This window comes from Trifolium pratense, linkage group LG2 (assembly GCF_020283565.1).
Source record: "Trifolium pratense cultivar HEN17-A07 linkage group LG2, ARS_RC_1.1, whole genome shotgun sequence".
Taxonomy (NCBI): domain Eukaryota; kingdom Viridiplantae; phylum Streptophyta; class Magnoliopsida; order Fabales; family Fabaceae; genus Trifolium; species Trifolium pratense.
Genome location: NC_060060.1, coordinates 39,469,380 through 39,487,233, shown reverse-complemented (window position 1 = coordinate 39,487,233; position 17,854 = coordinate 39,469,380). Strand labels below are relative to the sequence as shown.

The following is a 17,854-nucleotide window of genomic DNA, read 5'->3' as shown; positions in this document are numbered from 1 at the left end:
CACTCGCTCTCAAGTAGGTCTTATAAAATAGTCCGTCTCTGTCAAATGTATTTCGATTTGGTCATTCTATTAACATTTGTTTCGCTTACTTTCAAATATTGTCTTTAAATTGATTGATGACTACATGACACTTAAATCGCGTGATGTCATTGTACATGTCACACCTAAGAGTCCATACTATATCACATTTAAGATGTTTGGTGCGCATGATAAAAGACAGAATATGATAACCGTATTGTATCATTTGTCAGTCCAGTGTTTGTTGAGATAGCAAGATATGATAAGTTAATCCTGAAACTTATCATATCATGTCTCTCTAGTTAAAATTCTTATCCTAAATTTGAGCCGAGTTATCAGCAGGATATGATAAGAAAATAATTTATTGATTTATTATATAAAATATTTTTTATAATAAAAAATGAAATTAATTAAATTAAAATAATTTGATATTAAATTAAAATAGAGATATTAATTTAAATTTGATAAAAAATTGAATATAATTTTCTTGCAATGATAGTTTTATCATTTACATATACGATATATCATATATTTGTTTACCTTATCTAACATATATAGTTGAGTTATTTATTTGATAATGATTCTTATAAAAAATTTAACTAGTTTATATGCTCGAATTTTTTTTATTTAAAATTATATAAAATTATTTGATTACTTATTTAATTTTTTTTATAAAATTTAAAATATTACAAAATAATTTAGAAAACAAATTCTTTTACATGGGTAATTTCGTCATTTAAATATGATATATATCTTATCATATTATTATGAGATATGTATAAAAAAGAGTTATTGTTTTTGTTATCCTGTTTGCACCAAACACATGATAGGATAACTGTTATACTGCTTTATATCTTATCTTTTTTTTTTGAAAGCTTGGTATCCGGCCCTAGGACCGACTAATTCAAGGGGACCAATCTCACCGCCCACTTGCGGGGGCCACATTTGCTTTATATCTTATCTTATCCTTATCGTATTTTATATCATATCCTATAACCACTGTCATATCATGCGCACCAACAGACTCTTAATGATTTAAAAAAAAAAACGGAGGTTAATAGAGGAACCAAATAAAGAAACATTTAATATGTCTAATTTAAAATATTAAAAAAATTATGAACCAATTTAGAGTGAATTACAGAGACATGCATTAACTTATTTAAAATATAGGACAAGCTTATTGTGTGCATTTTAAATAGAGAATATAATTTTTACATGCAAGCTTCTACTTCTAGTGTTTTAGGACTTAATGTTTGTGTTAAGCCGAGCAAGGTACTAAGCTATGAAGCCTATAGTGTTACTCGTAATCTTAGTACAAATTAGAGAGAATGTGTTGAGAAGAGTGTGTTAGAAGTTGTGTTGTTAGTCTCGCTCTTTTTATTATAGCATGAAACAAAAGATTATGAAGATTTATGTGAGCCAATAGCTAGCTAGCTCTAATAGACACTTTGCATCGTACCCCCCACGAGGAAAACCAACGCACTAGATACCTACAAATTGGGAGCTAACAAGGACGTTTGTTGTTTGACAAGAGTCTACGGTCTAGTATACAATAAGCTCATGTTGGGTAAAAAAAATATTAGACAAGACTAAAGTCTATTTAGCTAAAAATATAGACTTTAGAACTCCATTCATGGAACATCGCTAACCAACAATTGAATAAGGCCATGCACCGTGCATTATAGGGTTGGGACGCGCACCCTAGCCTTTGTCATTTCTCTAGGTTCATGTCATATCCAATTTTAAGGCCATACACATACATGTACCTTCACAATTTTTAGTCATATCCAAAACTAATCAAGATTAATTAGTGGCACCTAATGGTAATATATAAAAAAGACGACTTAAGCACAGGGGCGATTCCGCCGCCTAGCAAGCCTGGGCACCGCCCAAGCTCTCCCAATTTTTTTGGTATTTTTAGGGGTTATTTTAGGATATATTTGAGATTTTTAGGGTTTAGTTTATGGTAAAACTGAGATTTTTTTGTCAAAATTGAGATTTTTCGGTGTAAAACTGAGATTTTTTGTAAATTTTTTTTGTTCAAAATTAAGATTTTGAACAAACTTTATAATTTTTTTTGTTCTGCCACTGCTTATAAGCATATGAAAAGAAGTCGATCACAACACAAATAACAAAGATCGGGAATATATATGATCGAACATTTTGCATTTGCAAAAGAGGAGATTCTATGTTTCATGGTGCTACTAGACGAGAGAAGACGTCCACATTGGTCGAGCCACAATCCGCGTCTTGCAAGTCCCAAACAAAAATGCTTGGGACATGCGTCGACGAACACAATGTTAGAGGCTGACCAAGCCCTAAACTCCTAGTGAGGCGGCCACACAAACGCCACAAGAGTTATGTGGCATTGAATATATGCACATATAGGTTATACACATATATAGGTTGTCTCCAATAGAAATAACAGAAGGGATTTTTGGGTGCTAGCCCTAATTAAATATGCAAAAAGGGATAGCAAGACAGAGTCCGTGACATGTTCTTTGTTCTCTCTTGAACTTACAAAAGAGTTCATTTATTTATTTAGCTCCCATATTTTTATAACCTAATGTATCAAAATTTTAATAGTCATAGCTAGACGTGGGTCTTTTAGGGATGAACTTACTTAATGATTGAGCTCTTGTATTTTGGCACGTTACTGTTTTTGGCCACGTGGTGTTACATGTTTGGTCCTATTAGACTAATTAATAATTATAAAAGATGCTCCACCTATTGCTCATTGGCCTTTACTTATCCTTTGCAAAGTTACCGACCTTTTTCATCAATTAAACGCTTGACCCAACTTACTATCTAATTGTGAAGAACTAAATCTGAACCATTTATTTGTTTTAATCCAGGTCCACATAAGTTAAACTGGAGATCGTCATTTCTAGTGGAAATGGAGAGGATCCGGACCCCCTAAGTTATACTCTAATTCACTTAATTAATGACAATTTTTCATTGAGCTACATTAGCCGCTAACATCTAATTACATCATTTTATTATGTCACATCACATCCACTTATATCATTTTTATTTTTATATTTTTCATTTGCCACATTTATATAACACATTTAATGCTTTTATATTCGATTTATGCAATCCTTTGTATGTTTTGAAAGGAATTCATGTGAAAATTATTCTTGCAAAGCAAAAATTGAAAGGTTTGTTGGTCCCTAATGTTAAATTGAAAAGGTCCACATACTTCTCAACAGTGGCGGAACCAAGAATTTTTTTTGGGTAGGCCACTAAAAAATTATAACATACAAAGTTGATCACTCGAGAGGAAATACCATAAGTTTGCTCCCTTAAAAAAAAAGTTGGTCATTAAAAAATTAAAGTGTATATCTTAAAATAATATTTACTATACGTGACTCAAAATAATTAATAATTAAGTTTGAACTAATACTTGCATAAAAACACAATAAAAATGATTTTGCTTATAAAAAAAAAAACGAAAATGATTTTTTTAAAAAACAAAACAGATAAATTCAAAAATGGAGTCGGGAGGACTCAAACCAGCGCTTCACTCCTAAAGACACAAACTTTAACCACTCGGCCAACTTTATTTTCATGTTACTTTGTCGCGTTTATTAATATATGTAGCGTACCCTGATAATTTTATATATGTATATGGGTATCTAAGTAATTTCCAATTTTTCGGGGTGGGCCATGGCCCTGTCTGGCCACCCCCTGGCTCCGCTACTGCTTCTCAACACACAAAACTTAAATATAGGGCATATCATGTCGAATTCGTTATAAATTATGCAAGTTTCTATTTCTTTTTTTTATTATTTTGTGCATTTTATTGTTTCGAGTTCAAAATAGTTAGTCTCATTGCTAATAATCTTTTGTGCATATACTAAGTTTTTCGAGACTAACCCAAGAACACTTAGATGAGATGACGCGGGTCTCTTCTAGCTTAACCAAGATCCTGGGTTCGATCTCTAGCTTGGGCATGCAGCAGTGTTAAAACTCTTATGGAGAGTTTGCCACCCATTTGAGTCCCACAAGGTTCGGGGGATTAGTCTCTGCAATTGCGCGCAGAGAATACTCGGTTTATACAAAAAAAAAAGTTTTCTAAGACTATTTGCTGATGATTTTGATACACAAATTAATGTGTTTCCACTTTGCTTTTGTGTTAATATATTTGTTATTAATTTATTTTTTGTGACACTAAATTATAACACAATTAATTTTTAGTGTTAATTAACAAGATCATATTATTCTAATGTAGGAGTTATCTGCAATAGCTCATGAGAATGGTTGATTTGGTTTGCAATTCATACAAATACATTTAAGTTTCAAAACAAAGATACTTGTGCAAAACACTTAGAAAAATATAAAAAAAGTCAACACAATGCAACCCTCTTCTTGTGTTTTCTCATGTTCAGTTGGCATCAGAGTGTCTGATCTATTGCTTATCACTTAACCGTGTCATAGAAAAGATCCTAAAAAAAATATGTTCGGTGAAACTTCTGCTACTTCTACTTCTGGGATAGCTATACCTTATGATTATGGCATTTTTTTTGGTGCATCTTGCTTCGGATCTCTAACTGCGACATGCACCAATTTGTATAATAGACTCTAAATTTTTCTTTGTTTATTTTGGACTTCAATTACTTATTTTTTAGGTATTGACTCTTGACGTTCGTGCTCTTTATCCTACTTTTTTTTTTTTTTTTGCTTTCACCACCAGTTTAATCTAGTACGGAGGTCAATTTTGACATCAAGTTGTTACCTTAGTCTCCCTACCAAGTTCAGCATCAATCACCACTGAACCAACTAACTATTGGTGCACTCTTTATCCTAGTTCAATTCAGACCATGCCTCAATGCTAGCATAAATTATGAGTTCAATTCATACATTATTATTATCATCTTTAATCCTACTAAAATATCATGTTATACTTCGATAATATGCCATGTAACTCATGAAAGAACTACGTCGTCATATTGGTGCGAAATGTGTGCCAAAAATCATTTTAGTGATGATTTCCTAATGTAAGTAGTTCTAGAGTGGGGGTTGAATGACTAACTAACAGAAATAATGTGAAAGTTGTATGTTAGTGATGACTTCACTCTTACTTCTTTAATTAAGAGTTTAATCAAAATAGGTATTTACCGTCAATATAAATAATTTTTACATTTTTACATCATAGATATTTGTAGAAATTTAAGGTGCGTTTGTTTAAAAAAAATGAAAATTAAAATTACATTAAGCTTTAAAAAAAGTGTTTTTTTTTTTAAAATAAAAAATAAAATTTTTTCTGTAAGAAAATCTAAAACTACTTTTTTTTTATTTATAATTACATGAATCTATTTTCTTTTATTGACTTCACTTTACATATAGTTTGTGATTTTTTAAAAAATAAATAGATTTTGAAAAAAGCTGTTGAAAACGACTTTTCATTTTGAAGGAAAAATTACTTTTTTAATAAAATAATTTTTTAAAAAAATCAAAAACAAACACAAGTAAATAAAAAAGGTGATTTTTAAAATTAAAAAATTAGTAGATTTTTTGGCTAAAAAACTTTGATACAAACTAGACATTCATCAAAAGTGAAGCAACTGCACCATTCATCAAAATATTTGACTCAACTGGTTAATGAGTTTTATGAGAAGATAAATATTTTGATGAATGGTGATTTGCTTTTTAATCTCACAAAAGTGAAGCAAAAAATGCACTTGGATGGTACACATTTATAGGATAGTTTCCACTCATTTCACCGCCCTTGTAATTTCTCAATTACATATATATATATATATATATCATAATTATTATTTATTGTTTTGATGCTTTTGTACTTTAGTTGACATAGGCATAGTTTTGTTTTATAGCTGTTTTATTGATGTGTTGATTATAGGGATTCTAACATACGTGTAAAAAGCAAGCATTCATCAAAATATTTGACTTAAGTGGTTAATAAATTTAATGAGAAGATAAACTTTTCAACTGAACCTAAGTTCGATTTTTAAATAGAACAATTTTTTGACCAAATTTTACTTAGTTCGCAATCCAATTCCGAATTAATGGACCCTTTTAAGAACCATAAAGTAACACTAAAAAGGAAAGAAAAACAAGCACCATTACTCAAAGTTTCAAACAAACACAAGAACCTTAGCTGCTACTACTATATAATACCACACACATAACACATTCCATTACTACTACTACATATTATTATTATTCTCTTCTCTTCAATGGATCCTAATACTTGCAACATGCATTCACATTGTGTACACATGGAAATTCATCAAGTTGTTCCACCACCCCACAAAAGCACTTTAAACAAACTCAAAGTTAGGCTCAAGGAAACTTTTTTCCCTGATGATCCTCTGCGCCAATTCAAGGGAAAATCACTTAAAACAAAAATTATCTTAGGAGCTAACTATTTTTTCCCTATTCTTCAATGGGGTTCTAATTATAGCTTCAAACTCTTTAAATCTGACCTTATTTCTGGTCTCACTATTGCTAGCTTAGCCATCCCACAGGTTTGTAAAAAAAAATTTCTCTCCCTCTTAATTAATTAGTACTTATAAAAATAATCAATTACCACCCTTTTGAACTTATTTAATTATGGAACTTTTTTTTCAGGGAATTAGTTATGCCAAGCTTGCAAATCTTCCTCCAATTGTAGGACTATGTGAGTGTACTGATTATTTTATATTATTTTATTTAATTTTTTATATATACATAGCTTATGCTAATAATTTTTTATTTATTTTTCAGATTCTAGTTTTGTTCCTCCACTTATTTATGCTGTTCTTGGAAGTTCAAGGGATCTAGCAGTAGGACCTGTTTCAATTGCATCTCTTGTTTTAGGATCCATGCTTAGACAAGAAGTATCTCCTTCAGCAGAACCTGTTCTGTTTCTACAACTTGCTCTTACTTCAACTTTCTTTGCTGGTTTATTTCAAGCTTCACTAGGAATTCTAAGGTAGTAATAATAATAATCACTTTTAGTATATTTTTTGCTATTTGAACCCCTTTTTCTAAGAAAAGATAAAGTTTTATTATTATTTATTAATGATTAGTGAGTAATGATTGCAGATTAGGATTTATCATTGATTTTTTATCAAAGGCAATCCTAATTGGATTCATGGCTGGTGCTGCTATAATTGTGTCTTTGCAACAACTTAAGAGCTTACTTGGAATCACACATTTTACTAAAGAAATGGGTCTTGTTCCTGTTATGACTTCTGTTTTTCACAATATACATGAGGTTAGTAATTAATTATAATAATTACTTTCTCCATTTTATTTTCTCTCCTTGGTCCCTATGTGACACAACACCGATTCACAAACACTTCCGATAGAAAATGTATCTGATATCCGACACATGATATTACATTTAATTACTAATTATTTTTAAAAAAGTTTTGCGGTTATTGACGTGTTTGTGTCTGTATTAGTGTTTCATAATCCACGGCACACTGACACATGCATAATTCCTTTTGCAGCTACCACAATTGTTGAAGTTAATTTATTTGTTCATTATTTTTATATAAAGTTGAAGTTATGTATGTTATTTTTTTTGTGCAGTGGTCATGGCAAACAATAGTGATGGGAATTTGCTTCTTGGTGTTGCTACTAATAGCAAGACACGTTGTATGTTATTATTCTCTTCAACCATTTATTTTCTTGTTGCTAACTTTAATAATACTCTCGATTTTTTTATAAAAAGACCTTCACTTTTATAGTTTTATTAAATAATTAATGTATTTAATCATAAAAGAGTATTATGTCTTACTAAAAGTCTAGAATTTTCTTTCTACAAATGTCACCTCTCTTGATGTTCATCCTGTAAGTTGAATAAATTAAACACCTGGATGAGCCTCAGGCACACACACTGACACTGTTTGATTCATAGTAATAGGTGTGAATCTGTTATGCATTCCATGATAACCTGAATTTGTACGCTTTAATTACGTTTTGTTTTTAGGAAATTCTTTTACCTTATTCGTTTTACTTTTATGTGACTTTAGAATTTGTGGCCCAAAATAACCAATAAATATCTTACTATAGATTACCCAGTGGCTAACTCATACCATCAGTGTGGAAAAGTAAAAAATTTAACATTTGGATTTCGGTTCTTTTTTTGGTAGTTATCAATTTTGAAATCGGAGAGACTGAAATCATTTTATGTCGGAATTGACATCCGGATAAGATTAAATGGATAGTGAACTAGTGAACTGGATATTGGTAGTGGAAAAAAAAAATTATTTGATTTTTGTGAGTGAACTACGGTACAAAAATAAAATTGTACTCTAGCTTTTTTAAACATAATTCCAACTGAAAAAATTTAGGAGGTTTTTTATGAATTGGAATAATTTATAAATACACAATCTCTTCAAAACAAAAATACACAGTATTATTATTTTTTTTTTATAGAAATACAATAACATTTATCTTGATATAAGCAATAATCACATTTATTAATAATTTAGTTAATTATATTAATTATTTTTAAAAAAGTGTATGTCATAAAAAATCAATGATAACTAAAGAATCATTCACCCTAAAGAATGATTGGATGATTAAAATTTATATAACTAAAGGATATTTAAGGATAAACAACATTAAATAGATTCAAAGTAAGTTATATTTCAAGATCAAGCATGTTCATAATTCCTAATTCAATTGATAATGTTGATATTAATCGGTTGAAGTCCTTTATTTAAGTTTGTATTCGAAACTTCACAGTTATGTATAAATTTAAGTAATATTTTTTTAATAAGTTTTAGTAATATTTGTCGGTAAAAAGGACAATGAGATGTATTTTTTGGATCGTGAATGTAATTTTGTGTGTGGATGTAATTTAGTATGTGTTGATTGTTCTAAACTATCATTTATTCACTATATCAAAAAAATATCATATATTCTCGATCTTATTGATTGTACAGTCTTTTGTTAGTTTAGTTCATAATTCTGTCGTACTAAATAAAACTTATCTTAAAATTATATATAAAAAAATTTGTCCCCTAAAAAAAATTGTGAATGTGTACGTGCAAAGATTTCCTTGAAAAGAATAAACAGAATGGTGAATATTTGTTTGCAACTCTGCACATGATGTTTTATTTGATATGCTTTATTATTGAACAAATTTTTAATTTAGAGGGAATCAATCATGTTTGTCACATGAGACTGAGAGTATATCACTCAAAATGAGGTTGGCTTGATTTGTTTTTTTCTTTGGATTGCTCTGTTATTAATTAATGTAAAATTAAACTTAATTTTTTTATAAGATTGTACAATTTTTTTTTCTTTTGAAGAATATAAGAATGTAAAATTAAAATTCTCTATTAAACACAAATTTTACTGTTATATTCTAGATGCAAGACAAATCTCTAGTCTTGTTTGAATAAAACTTTATTTCCTCTCCAAAAAAAAAAGACAAATATTAATTGTATATGATGTTATACTCAATAAGCAAGATCTAGAATATAAATTATTTTCTGCAACGAAGAATATAAATTTTTTTTAACAGAACTAGAATATAAAATATATAAATATCATATTAAGACTTTATTTAATATATTTGTTCATTTTACGGAGGAAAAATATATTTAATTATTATTTATTTAAAAATTAAATCATCATTTCTTTATTTTAATTTTCTTGTAACATGCTTCACAAAAAAAAAAAAAAAATTATATTGTTTATTCTTAAACTTATGCGATCCAAAACTTTCAAATTATATCGTCAAAAAATATACTTCAATACCAAAAAAAAAATATAGGCTTAATTGCACTTTTGGTTCACCTATTTTACATTCACGATTTTAGTCCCCTTATTTTAAAATCCAATAGTTTACCCCTCTATTTTTTTTATTGCACTTTAGGTCCCCATCCCATTTTTTAACCAACTGGCACGAAAATCGCTGATGTGGCAGTATCCATGTATTCATGTGGCAAAAAACAAGTACATATCAGCAAACATATTATTTTTAATAAAAAAATATAAGCATTTTTTCTGCTACATCAGCATTTTTCCTATTAGTCGGTTAAAAAATACCGATGTGGATACTGTTATTTGCCATGTGGATTTGACATATGATCATTTTTCCTGCTAGCTGGTTAAAAAACATTTATGTGGATGTTGTTCTTTGTCACGTGGATATTGCCACATCGGTGCTTGTTCTGTCATCCGGTTAAAAAATGGGGTGGGGACCAAAACTGAAAAAAATAAAATAAAATAAAGGGCAACAATGTTTGATTTTAGGCTTAATTAATAAAATGATCCCTTAAAGATATTTTTGGTTTCAGATTGGTCTCTTAAAGAAAAAAAGGTCCAAATAGGTCCCTTAAAGAAAAAAAAGTCCGAATAGGTCCCTTAAAGACATATCCGTTAATCAGTTTGGTCCCTAAAAAGAGGTCTAAATAGGACTAAACTGATTAACGGATATATCTTTAAGGGACCTATTCGGACCTTTTTTTCTTTAAGGGACCTATTCAGACTTTTTTTTCTTTAAGGGACCAATATGAAACCAAAAATGTCTTTAAGGGACCATTTTACTAATTAAGCCTTGATTTTAATATAGGGAGACTAAAATCATGGATCTTGTAAAATAGGAGAACAAAATATATATACTTCGAAGAGTATTTGATTATTTAGAAATGAGGTTAGAAAAAATTGTTCCCTTACAATTATGATAATAATTCTAAAAGAACTACCAAACCTAAAATGGATAGGTTCAGTTCCAATTCCAAGCTCAAAATCCTAGGTACCTATAGTTTATTTGGCCTTAAAGAATGATCAAAATTATACTACTACTATTGAGTATTGACTAACTCATTCAAATAAATAAATGCATGCAGAGCATAAGAAAACCAAAGCTATTCTGGGTCTCAGCTGGAGCTCCTCTTATGTGTGTCATCATCTCTACTCTTTTTTGTTTTGCAATCAAGGCTCAAAATCATGGCATCAGTTTAGTAAGCCACTGCTCTCTTCCTATTTACTTCTCAAGTCATCATCACAGTCACATCGGATTAATTATTACATATGTAACACCGACACTTCATAGACATGTCAAGCGTCCATGTCTGGATCAGTGTTTCATAGATTATTACTAAACAAATTTACTGTTGCCTTCTGATGTGGTTTTCTAGATTGGAAAATTACATCAAGGAATAAATCCTTCTTCATGGAATATGTTGAAATTTCATGGAAGTCATCTTGGTCTAGTCATGAAAACTGGCCTAATCACTGGCATTTTGTCACTCACCGTAAGTTTAACAACAATCCTTTCCCTTTGATTTTTTTTTTGGGTCAAGTAGCCCAATGGCTAGAAATTCCACCTTTAAGGTGGATAAGTGGGATGACTGGGGTTCGAACCCCGGCTTCCTGCATATATAATGCAATATCCCTGACAACTAAGCTAAACTCATGGGACTACATAGTTGATTTTATAACTGGCAAAAATGGATGAGTGATTTTTTTTTTAATTAAAAAAAAAAAAAAAACAAAACAGGAAGGTATTGCAGTAGGAAGGACATTTGCAGCTCTGGGAAACTACAAAGTGGATGGAAATAAGGAAATGATGGCAATTGGGTTCATGAATGTGGTTGGCTCCTCCACTTCCTGCTATGTTACAACAGGTTCTTTTTTGTCACCTAAATATAAAAGACTAATAATGTATTTGAGAATTTTCGATTTCAATGATTATTTTCAAGTTTCATTAATTTAAGAGACTGAATTGTCTATATTTGTTTTCACTCTTAAGAAACACAACATGATGTCAGAAGCAGATATTTACCTGATTTAAACTATCAATTTCAGGTGCTTTCTCTCGTTCAGCTGTTAATAATAACGCAGGAGCGAAAACAGCAGCTTCAAATATAGTAATGTCTGTGACAGTGATGGTGACACTTCTTTTTCTTATGCCATTGTTCCAATACACGCCTAATGTTGTATTGGGTGCAATCATAGTCACAGCAGTGATTGGCCTCATCGATATCCCTGCTGCTTGCCACATTTGGAAGATAGACAAATTCGACTTCCTTGTGATGTTAATTGCTTTCTTGGGTGTTATTTTTATCTCAGTCCAGGAAGGTCTTGCTATTGCAGTAAGTTTATTTGTACTCATAATCTTCACTTTGTGAACATATTTTGTGGATTTGCATATATGTTTCCTTTGTTGGGATCCTTTTGATTGACAAGGGATGACAATGCTATTGATCAGGTTGGATTGTCGACTTTTAGGATACTCCTGCAAATTACAAGGCCAAAAACAGTAATGATGGGGAACATACCAGGGACAGACATATATAGAAATCTTCATCAATACAAGGACGCTACAAGAATACCAGGCTTTCTTATTTTAAGCATCGAGGCTCCGATCAATTTTGCAAACATCACATATCTCAATGACAGGTTAGTTTCAGCTTTGCATAGTTTATCAAGTATGTTAGTTTTATTGTCTGCATTATTGTTTCCTCTGTTACTCAACTATTTAGTATCGACATTTCATATTAGGACATTGCGATGGATTGAAGAGGAAGAAGAAGATAACATAAAGGAACAATCAAGTCTTCGATTTTTAATCCTGGATATGTCAGGTAATGTCAGTTTTTTGGCTTAACTACACATTTGGTCCCTTACGTTTATTTTAGGTTTCAATTTGGTCCCTTACGTTTAAAAAGTATCAATTTGGTCCCTTATGTTTATTTTAGGATTCAAGTTAGTCCTTTCCGTCAATTTTGTCACATATGGCAGCCAATTTGCATATGTGGACAGACACGTGGCACTTGGACACACTGACACGTGTACTGTTTAAACAGTGTTAGTGACAAAACTAACAGAAATGACTAACTTGAAACCTAAAAGAAACGTAAGGGACCAAATTGATACTTTTTAAACGTAAGAGACCAAAGTGAAACTTAAAATAAACGTAAGGGACCAAATGTGTAGTTAAACCCAGTTTTTTTATACAGCTAATGTGGAATTCCTTAGTATCTATAGCACTGTCATTTGCTTCAAAATTGCTAAATAAAATATCACTTTTCTATTGATGAAACATATTTGAAATATTTATTACTTAAAAGAATGTTGATTATGGTAGAAGCACTAATAAGACAATCTAAAAGTTCTTGCATGCACTAAATTTTACCATCTATGTTCAAGCATACCAGAGTTCAGCTACCTTCTTACATCATATTTATTTGAAATTGTTAGCTGTGAGCGCCATTGACACAAGTGGAATCTCACTTTTCAAGGAGTTAAAGGCAACAATGGAAAAGAAGGGTGTTGAGGTAAAGATATTTAATCTGAAAAATACTCCATCCGGTCTCATAAATGACCAAATTTTCACTTTTTAAGTTCATTCAATTATTAATATGTATCTGGTCCATATTATGTACAAGGTATATTAATAATTGAATAAACCTAAAAAGTGAAAATTTGCTTATATATGAGACCAGAGGGAGTACTTTTATTTGTTTACACACCTGAATAGATATGTCTCAAATCTCAACGGTGACTAATTCATGTGTTTTGTGACAGCTTGTGTTGGTTAATCCTCTCGCCGAAGTCATTGAAAAGCTGAAAAAAGCAGACGAATCTAATACTTTCATACGAGCAGACAACCTTTTCTTGACAGTTGGAGAGGCTGTGGCGTCACTTTCATCAACAATGAAGACCCAATCAACCACGACAGAAGAAGCACATACAATCGTTCCACATTACTGATTAATTAATCAAGATTGCAGGATAAACATGGCAAGATTAAAAAGAAGTAGATGCGGCAAAAACAGACCACGTAGAATTCGTATCAAATCAATTGTTGCAACATTCTACACTATACAGTTTAAACAATTAAAGTGAAATGTAACTTTATCAGTGTGCTGCTGCTTATTAGATATGCCTCACAAGGATTTTGTTCATAATGGCAACAACTTGATGCTTTTCAACTCAAGCATTCACGTTGATTTACATGCACTCTTCAGCACATTGATCATATAATTTCCACTCGAAAGGCTTCTTATTGCAGCAAGCAAGCAACTTATTCCACAACAGCGATTCAAATTTAATCCTTAATGCCAATGGCTGTCTCATACTAATAACTTTAGATTGATATAAAAAAAAAGTGTTTTCTGATAGTATCCGTAATGTTGAAAACCTTAACAGCAATATGATGATAAAAGAAACAAACTGGATATCAACAAAAGTGCAAGGTCTTGTTAAAAAAAAGCAAAAGTGCAAGGTGCGCACGACAAGTAAAGCATGACAGGCAACTAAATAAAAAATAAAATTCCATATATCACATTATGATTAAATGCAAACTACTTCTAGCTGAACCCTCCATGGTCCTACTGCACAAAGCACATTTCAATTTCCAATCATGAGAATAAGCATTTATTCTTTATGACTTACGTTTGAAGGCAAAAAAATGTGCATCTACACTACCTATCTGTCTACTCTCATGAGCTAATACAAACAATCATATATATATGCTTTAAACAACATTGTGCAGACATAAACAACTATACTTTTGTTCTTAATGAACAATGGCAATTATTTTATTTTTCTCTTTTTATAAAACTTTGTTGGTTTTTTATATGTTGGCTTCATTTTGTTAAAACAATGTTCTAGCGAGATGTTGGATACAATGCTGCAACATTGGATACGACATCCAGTGTGCTCATACAATGCTTAAGCATTGAATACAGCATCCAGTGTGCTCTATTTTCGCGTTTCTTGAAAGGCCTATTTTCGCGTGAGATCTCTAAAAGATTTGATTGAAGAATATATTCACGTTTTACTTGTGCGCCAAGTAGCGTCTTTCCTGATGTTCTAGAAGGCGGCCATGACCTAGGTTTGTTTCTAAACAAATCAACTATTTTAGGAAACAAAACATTTGATTCAAGAATATTCCATGATGGAACTTTTGGACCTGCTGTATTTTTTAAGCCCAAATTCAAGACCTAGCACGTGCTAGCTCAGGCTATATAAAGGAAGATCAAGACCTAATTTTAAACACAGAAACCAAATCATAAACGTTCATCAAAGATGTAGTTTTTAGGGTTTCGTGTCTTCTAGCCACTCTCTAGGAGAGTGTGTGTAACTGAACCACTCGGGTTGTGAGATGATCACTATGTCCTCACTCAGAAACCTTTAGGTAATGAGTTGAGTATTGTACTTGGAGGAAGCTTGTAAGCAACTCCAAATTGTGAACTTAATCAAGGGTGTTGGCTAGGTATTACTTTTATGGGAGTGTGACTCCTTGCAGATTGTTATCGATTGTAAACACTGGTTGTGTTGATTGAGGGACGTGAGCGGAGGTTCTCATATATAGGAGTTCCTAGGTAGAAGTTGCACGGGTAGTGTCTAGGTGATAAGTCATAAACGAGGCGTTTATTGAGGGTTTTGAACTGAAACTATTATAGTGGATTTCCTTCCTGGATTGGTATCCCCCAGATTAGGTGACGTTGCACCGAACTAGGTTAACAACTCATCTGCGTTATTTACGTTCTGCACTTTATTATTATCTTGTCTGTACTGGTACAAGATGCTTAAACATCTGTCTCAACATCGGTATACTATCGTTCCTGACAGGTGTTGGAGCATCGTGTAGAACATCTGCAATTTATTTTTTACCTTGTCTGTTATATCCTGTGTTGGTACGATGTTGGCACATCTGACTCAACATCCGTCACCAGCCTGCCGGAATTTCAAACTTATTTAATGGGGAATTGTTAACATAATGCTTTTGTCAAAAAAATAAATCATAAACCAAATTTGTTTACAATCGTTACAACTAGTCCTATTAGTCTGAGTATCAGAAACAAAGCATTATGACCTGAAGTGTACTTAAGGTAGACATATATAACTATATACACATCAGTCGGGAAGGATTAGCACGAGATATATTTGATGATGCTCAATCTGATACTATTGGAATTTACCCAAATCATGCTTGATTGTTCAACAAAACTAATCAAGACGGGAAACAATGAAGGTAAGACAACAGGAGTTTCTGGACAATGGCAGAGGAACCCTTTGGTATCCATGCCATGCAGACACTCCTCTATCCTAGATCCAAAGGTAACATCCTAACCTATCATCTTAGTTACAACAGACATGAATTTCAACGAAAGATCAGACACATACAGAGGAAAGAAAAGCGAGGCAACTAAATAAATTAATTATGAAAATCATAAACAAACAAAAATAGGGGTGAGACCTAGTTACTCAAGGCATGTCCTTCTAACAAGCCAAACTTCAAGCGGAACTTCTTCTCATTACAATCCAGCATTTCACTCAAGCTGCAATTTAAATTCCTCTTCTGTAGAAGTTTGTGCCGCAACACTACTTTTTTCTTCAGGCCATGACGAAAGAAGCATGGATAATCAATGATTTCATCGACTTCTCTCCCCATTACATCTACTAAAAACTTGATCCTTGGTTCTAAAGAATTCCGGATGCTCTTGATCAAAACAGGAGGAAAACCAACTACCAAATCAACTATCTGCCGTCCTTGAAATCCACGGTTCTTTAAATAATCATAATTGTGTACCAAAACCTTGTTCACGTCTCTACTCAAAATCGACGGGAAGTTCAAGGCCAGCACTTGAAGATCCTGCTCAGTAAAACCAATTGACTTCAGAAACTCCGAAGTAGGGCGAAGCCTTTTATCAACACTATAACCCATAATAAACGGATCCTTAACCATAATTTTACCAATCATTCCGTCTTTATCAAGACCAATGCTGGCAAGGAATTTCACAATTTCCCCCATCTTTGTCTCAATGCTGTAACTAATAAGCCTAGGGTTTAACAATAAGATTTTCCCGATTTGTTTTTCGGGGACGCCTAATGCTTGAAAAAATGCCAAAAGCGGACAAAGCTTCTCTTCCACACTATAAGAGAGTATGTTAGGGAACTTAGCTATAGCAGATGCAACTTCATTAGGTTTTGTTGCAAGTGTGTTGAGACACTCAACCATGGGGAGAATTTTCTCATTAAGACCAAGTACAAGAATCTTAGGACATTTTGAAACAATTGAAGGAAGTTTCCTTTCTAGAATGCCAATTGTTTTCAAATACTCCCCAATTTTCATCTGCTCTTTCGCGATGCGCCGTCTCAAGGCGCTTGCATTTTTTGAACATTACTTGTATGATGTTATCATCAAAACCTTTATCTTTGAAAAACCACATCATGTTACTGCTGTTATTGCCGCCGCTACTGATTTCCATTTCACTCTAAAATATAAAAACATTTAGTTTGTATAATTCCATGTGATTATAATTAATTAAGTCACAATTCAAGTTTATAATGTGTTTGGCGTTCATAAATTTTCCATTAAACCTTCCACAAAAGGTAAAATATGAAAAATAATTCTAAAATGAAAAGGAAAAGGAGAAACAGAAACAGAAATAGAAGCAGTAGAAGAAGAGAAATGTTACCAGAAGGGTTGTTTGTTATGTGGGAGCAGCAGACGGAGGACTCACAGCACAACTGAACTGAACTGAACTGAGAGAGTGAAGATGAGAAGAAGACAAAGACGAGGATAGATAAGGGATCCGGATTCTCTCACGTTAAGGCGCCAAAGGCAGGGTACCTTTCATTACTTCTGCACCGTTGAATCAATCTAACCAATCAGAAGGTGACACGAGGCATCTCTGATATTTTTTATAAAAAACATTTAAATATGTTTTTTTGTCCTTATATATAAAGTTTCTCGGGATTTTGTTTTTAGTTCCTCAAAAAAATTTTGCATTTTTTAGTTCTTGAAGTTTTTCCGTCAGTGTTTTAAGTCCCTACTTTTAATCAAACTTTTGTATACTTTTATATTTTTTAATGATTTTTTGTACTCATGTTTATAATATTATAAGAACAT

General features: G+C 31.9%; 1 protein-coding gene and 1 pseudogene across 2 annotated transcripts; one reads left to right on the top strand and one right to left on the bottom strand.

Moving 5' to 3' along the window:
• Positions 1-6,084: 6,084 nt before the first annotated feature.
• LOC123907295 (probable sulfate transporter 3.3) lies at positions 6,085-13,977 on the top strand. Of its 2 annotated transcripts, XM_045957495.1 has the most exons (13): positions 6,085-6,509; positions 6,613-6,661; positions 6,748-6,955; positions 7,069-7,240; positions 7,561-7,626; positions 10,836-10,949; positions 11,127-11,243; positions 11,489-11,615; positions 11,797-12,083; positions 12,200-12,390; positions 12,493-12,575; positions 13,192-13,268; positions 13,519-13,977. In XM_045957495.1, exons 1-13 carry the CDS (start codon positions 6,219-6,221, stop codon positions 13,702-13,704), a joined length of 1,968 nt encoding a protein of 655 aa, XP_045813451.1. In that variant the 5' UTR covers positions 6,085-6,218; the 3' UTR covers positions 13,705-13,977. The 2 variants fall into 2 exon arrangements, with proteins under 2 accessions (XP_045813451.1, XP_045813450.1); XM_045957494.1 differs by having other exon boundaries at positions 6,103-6,509; positions 12,200-12,575.
• Positions 12,164-17,530, bottom strand: LOC123907297 (annotated as a pseudogene).
• Positions 17,531-17,854: the final 324 nt, after the last annotated feature.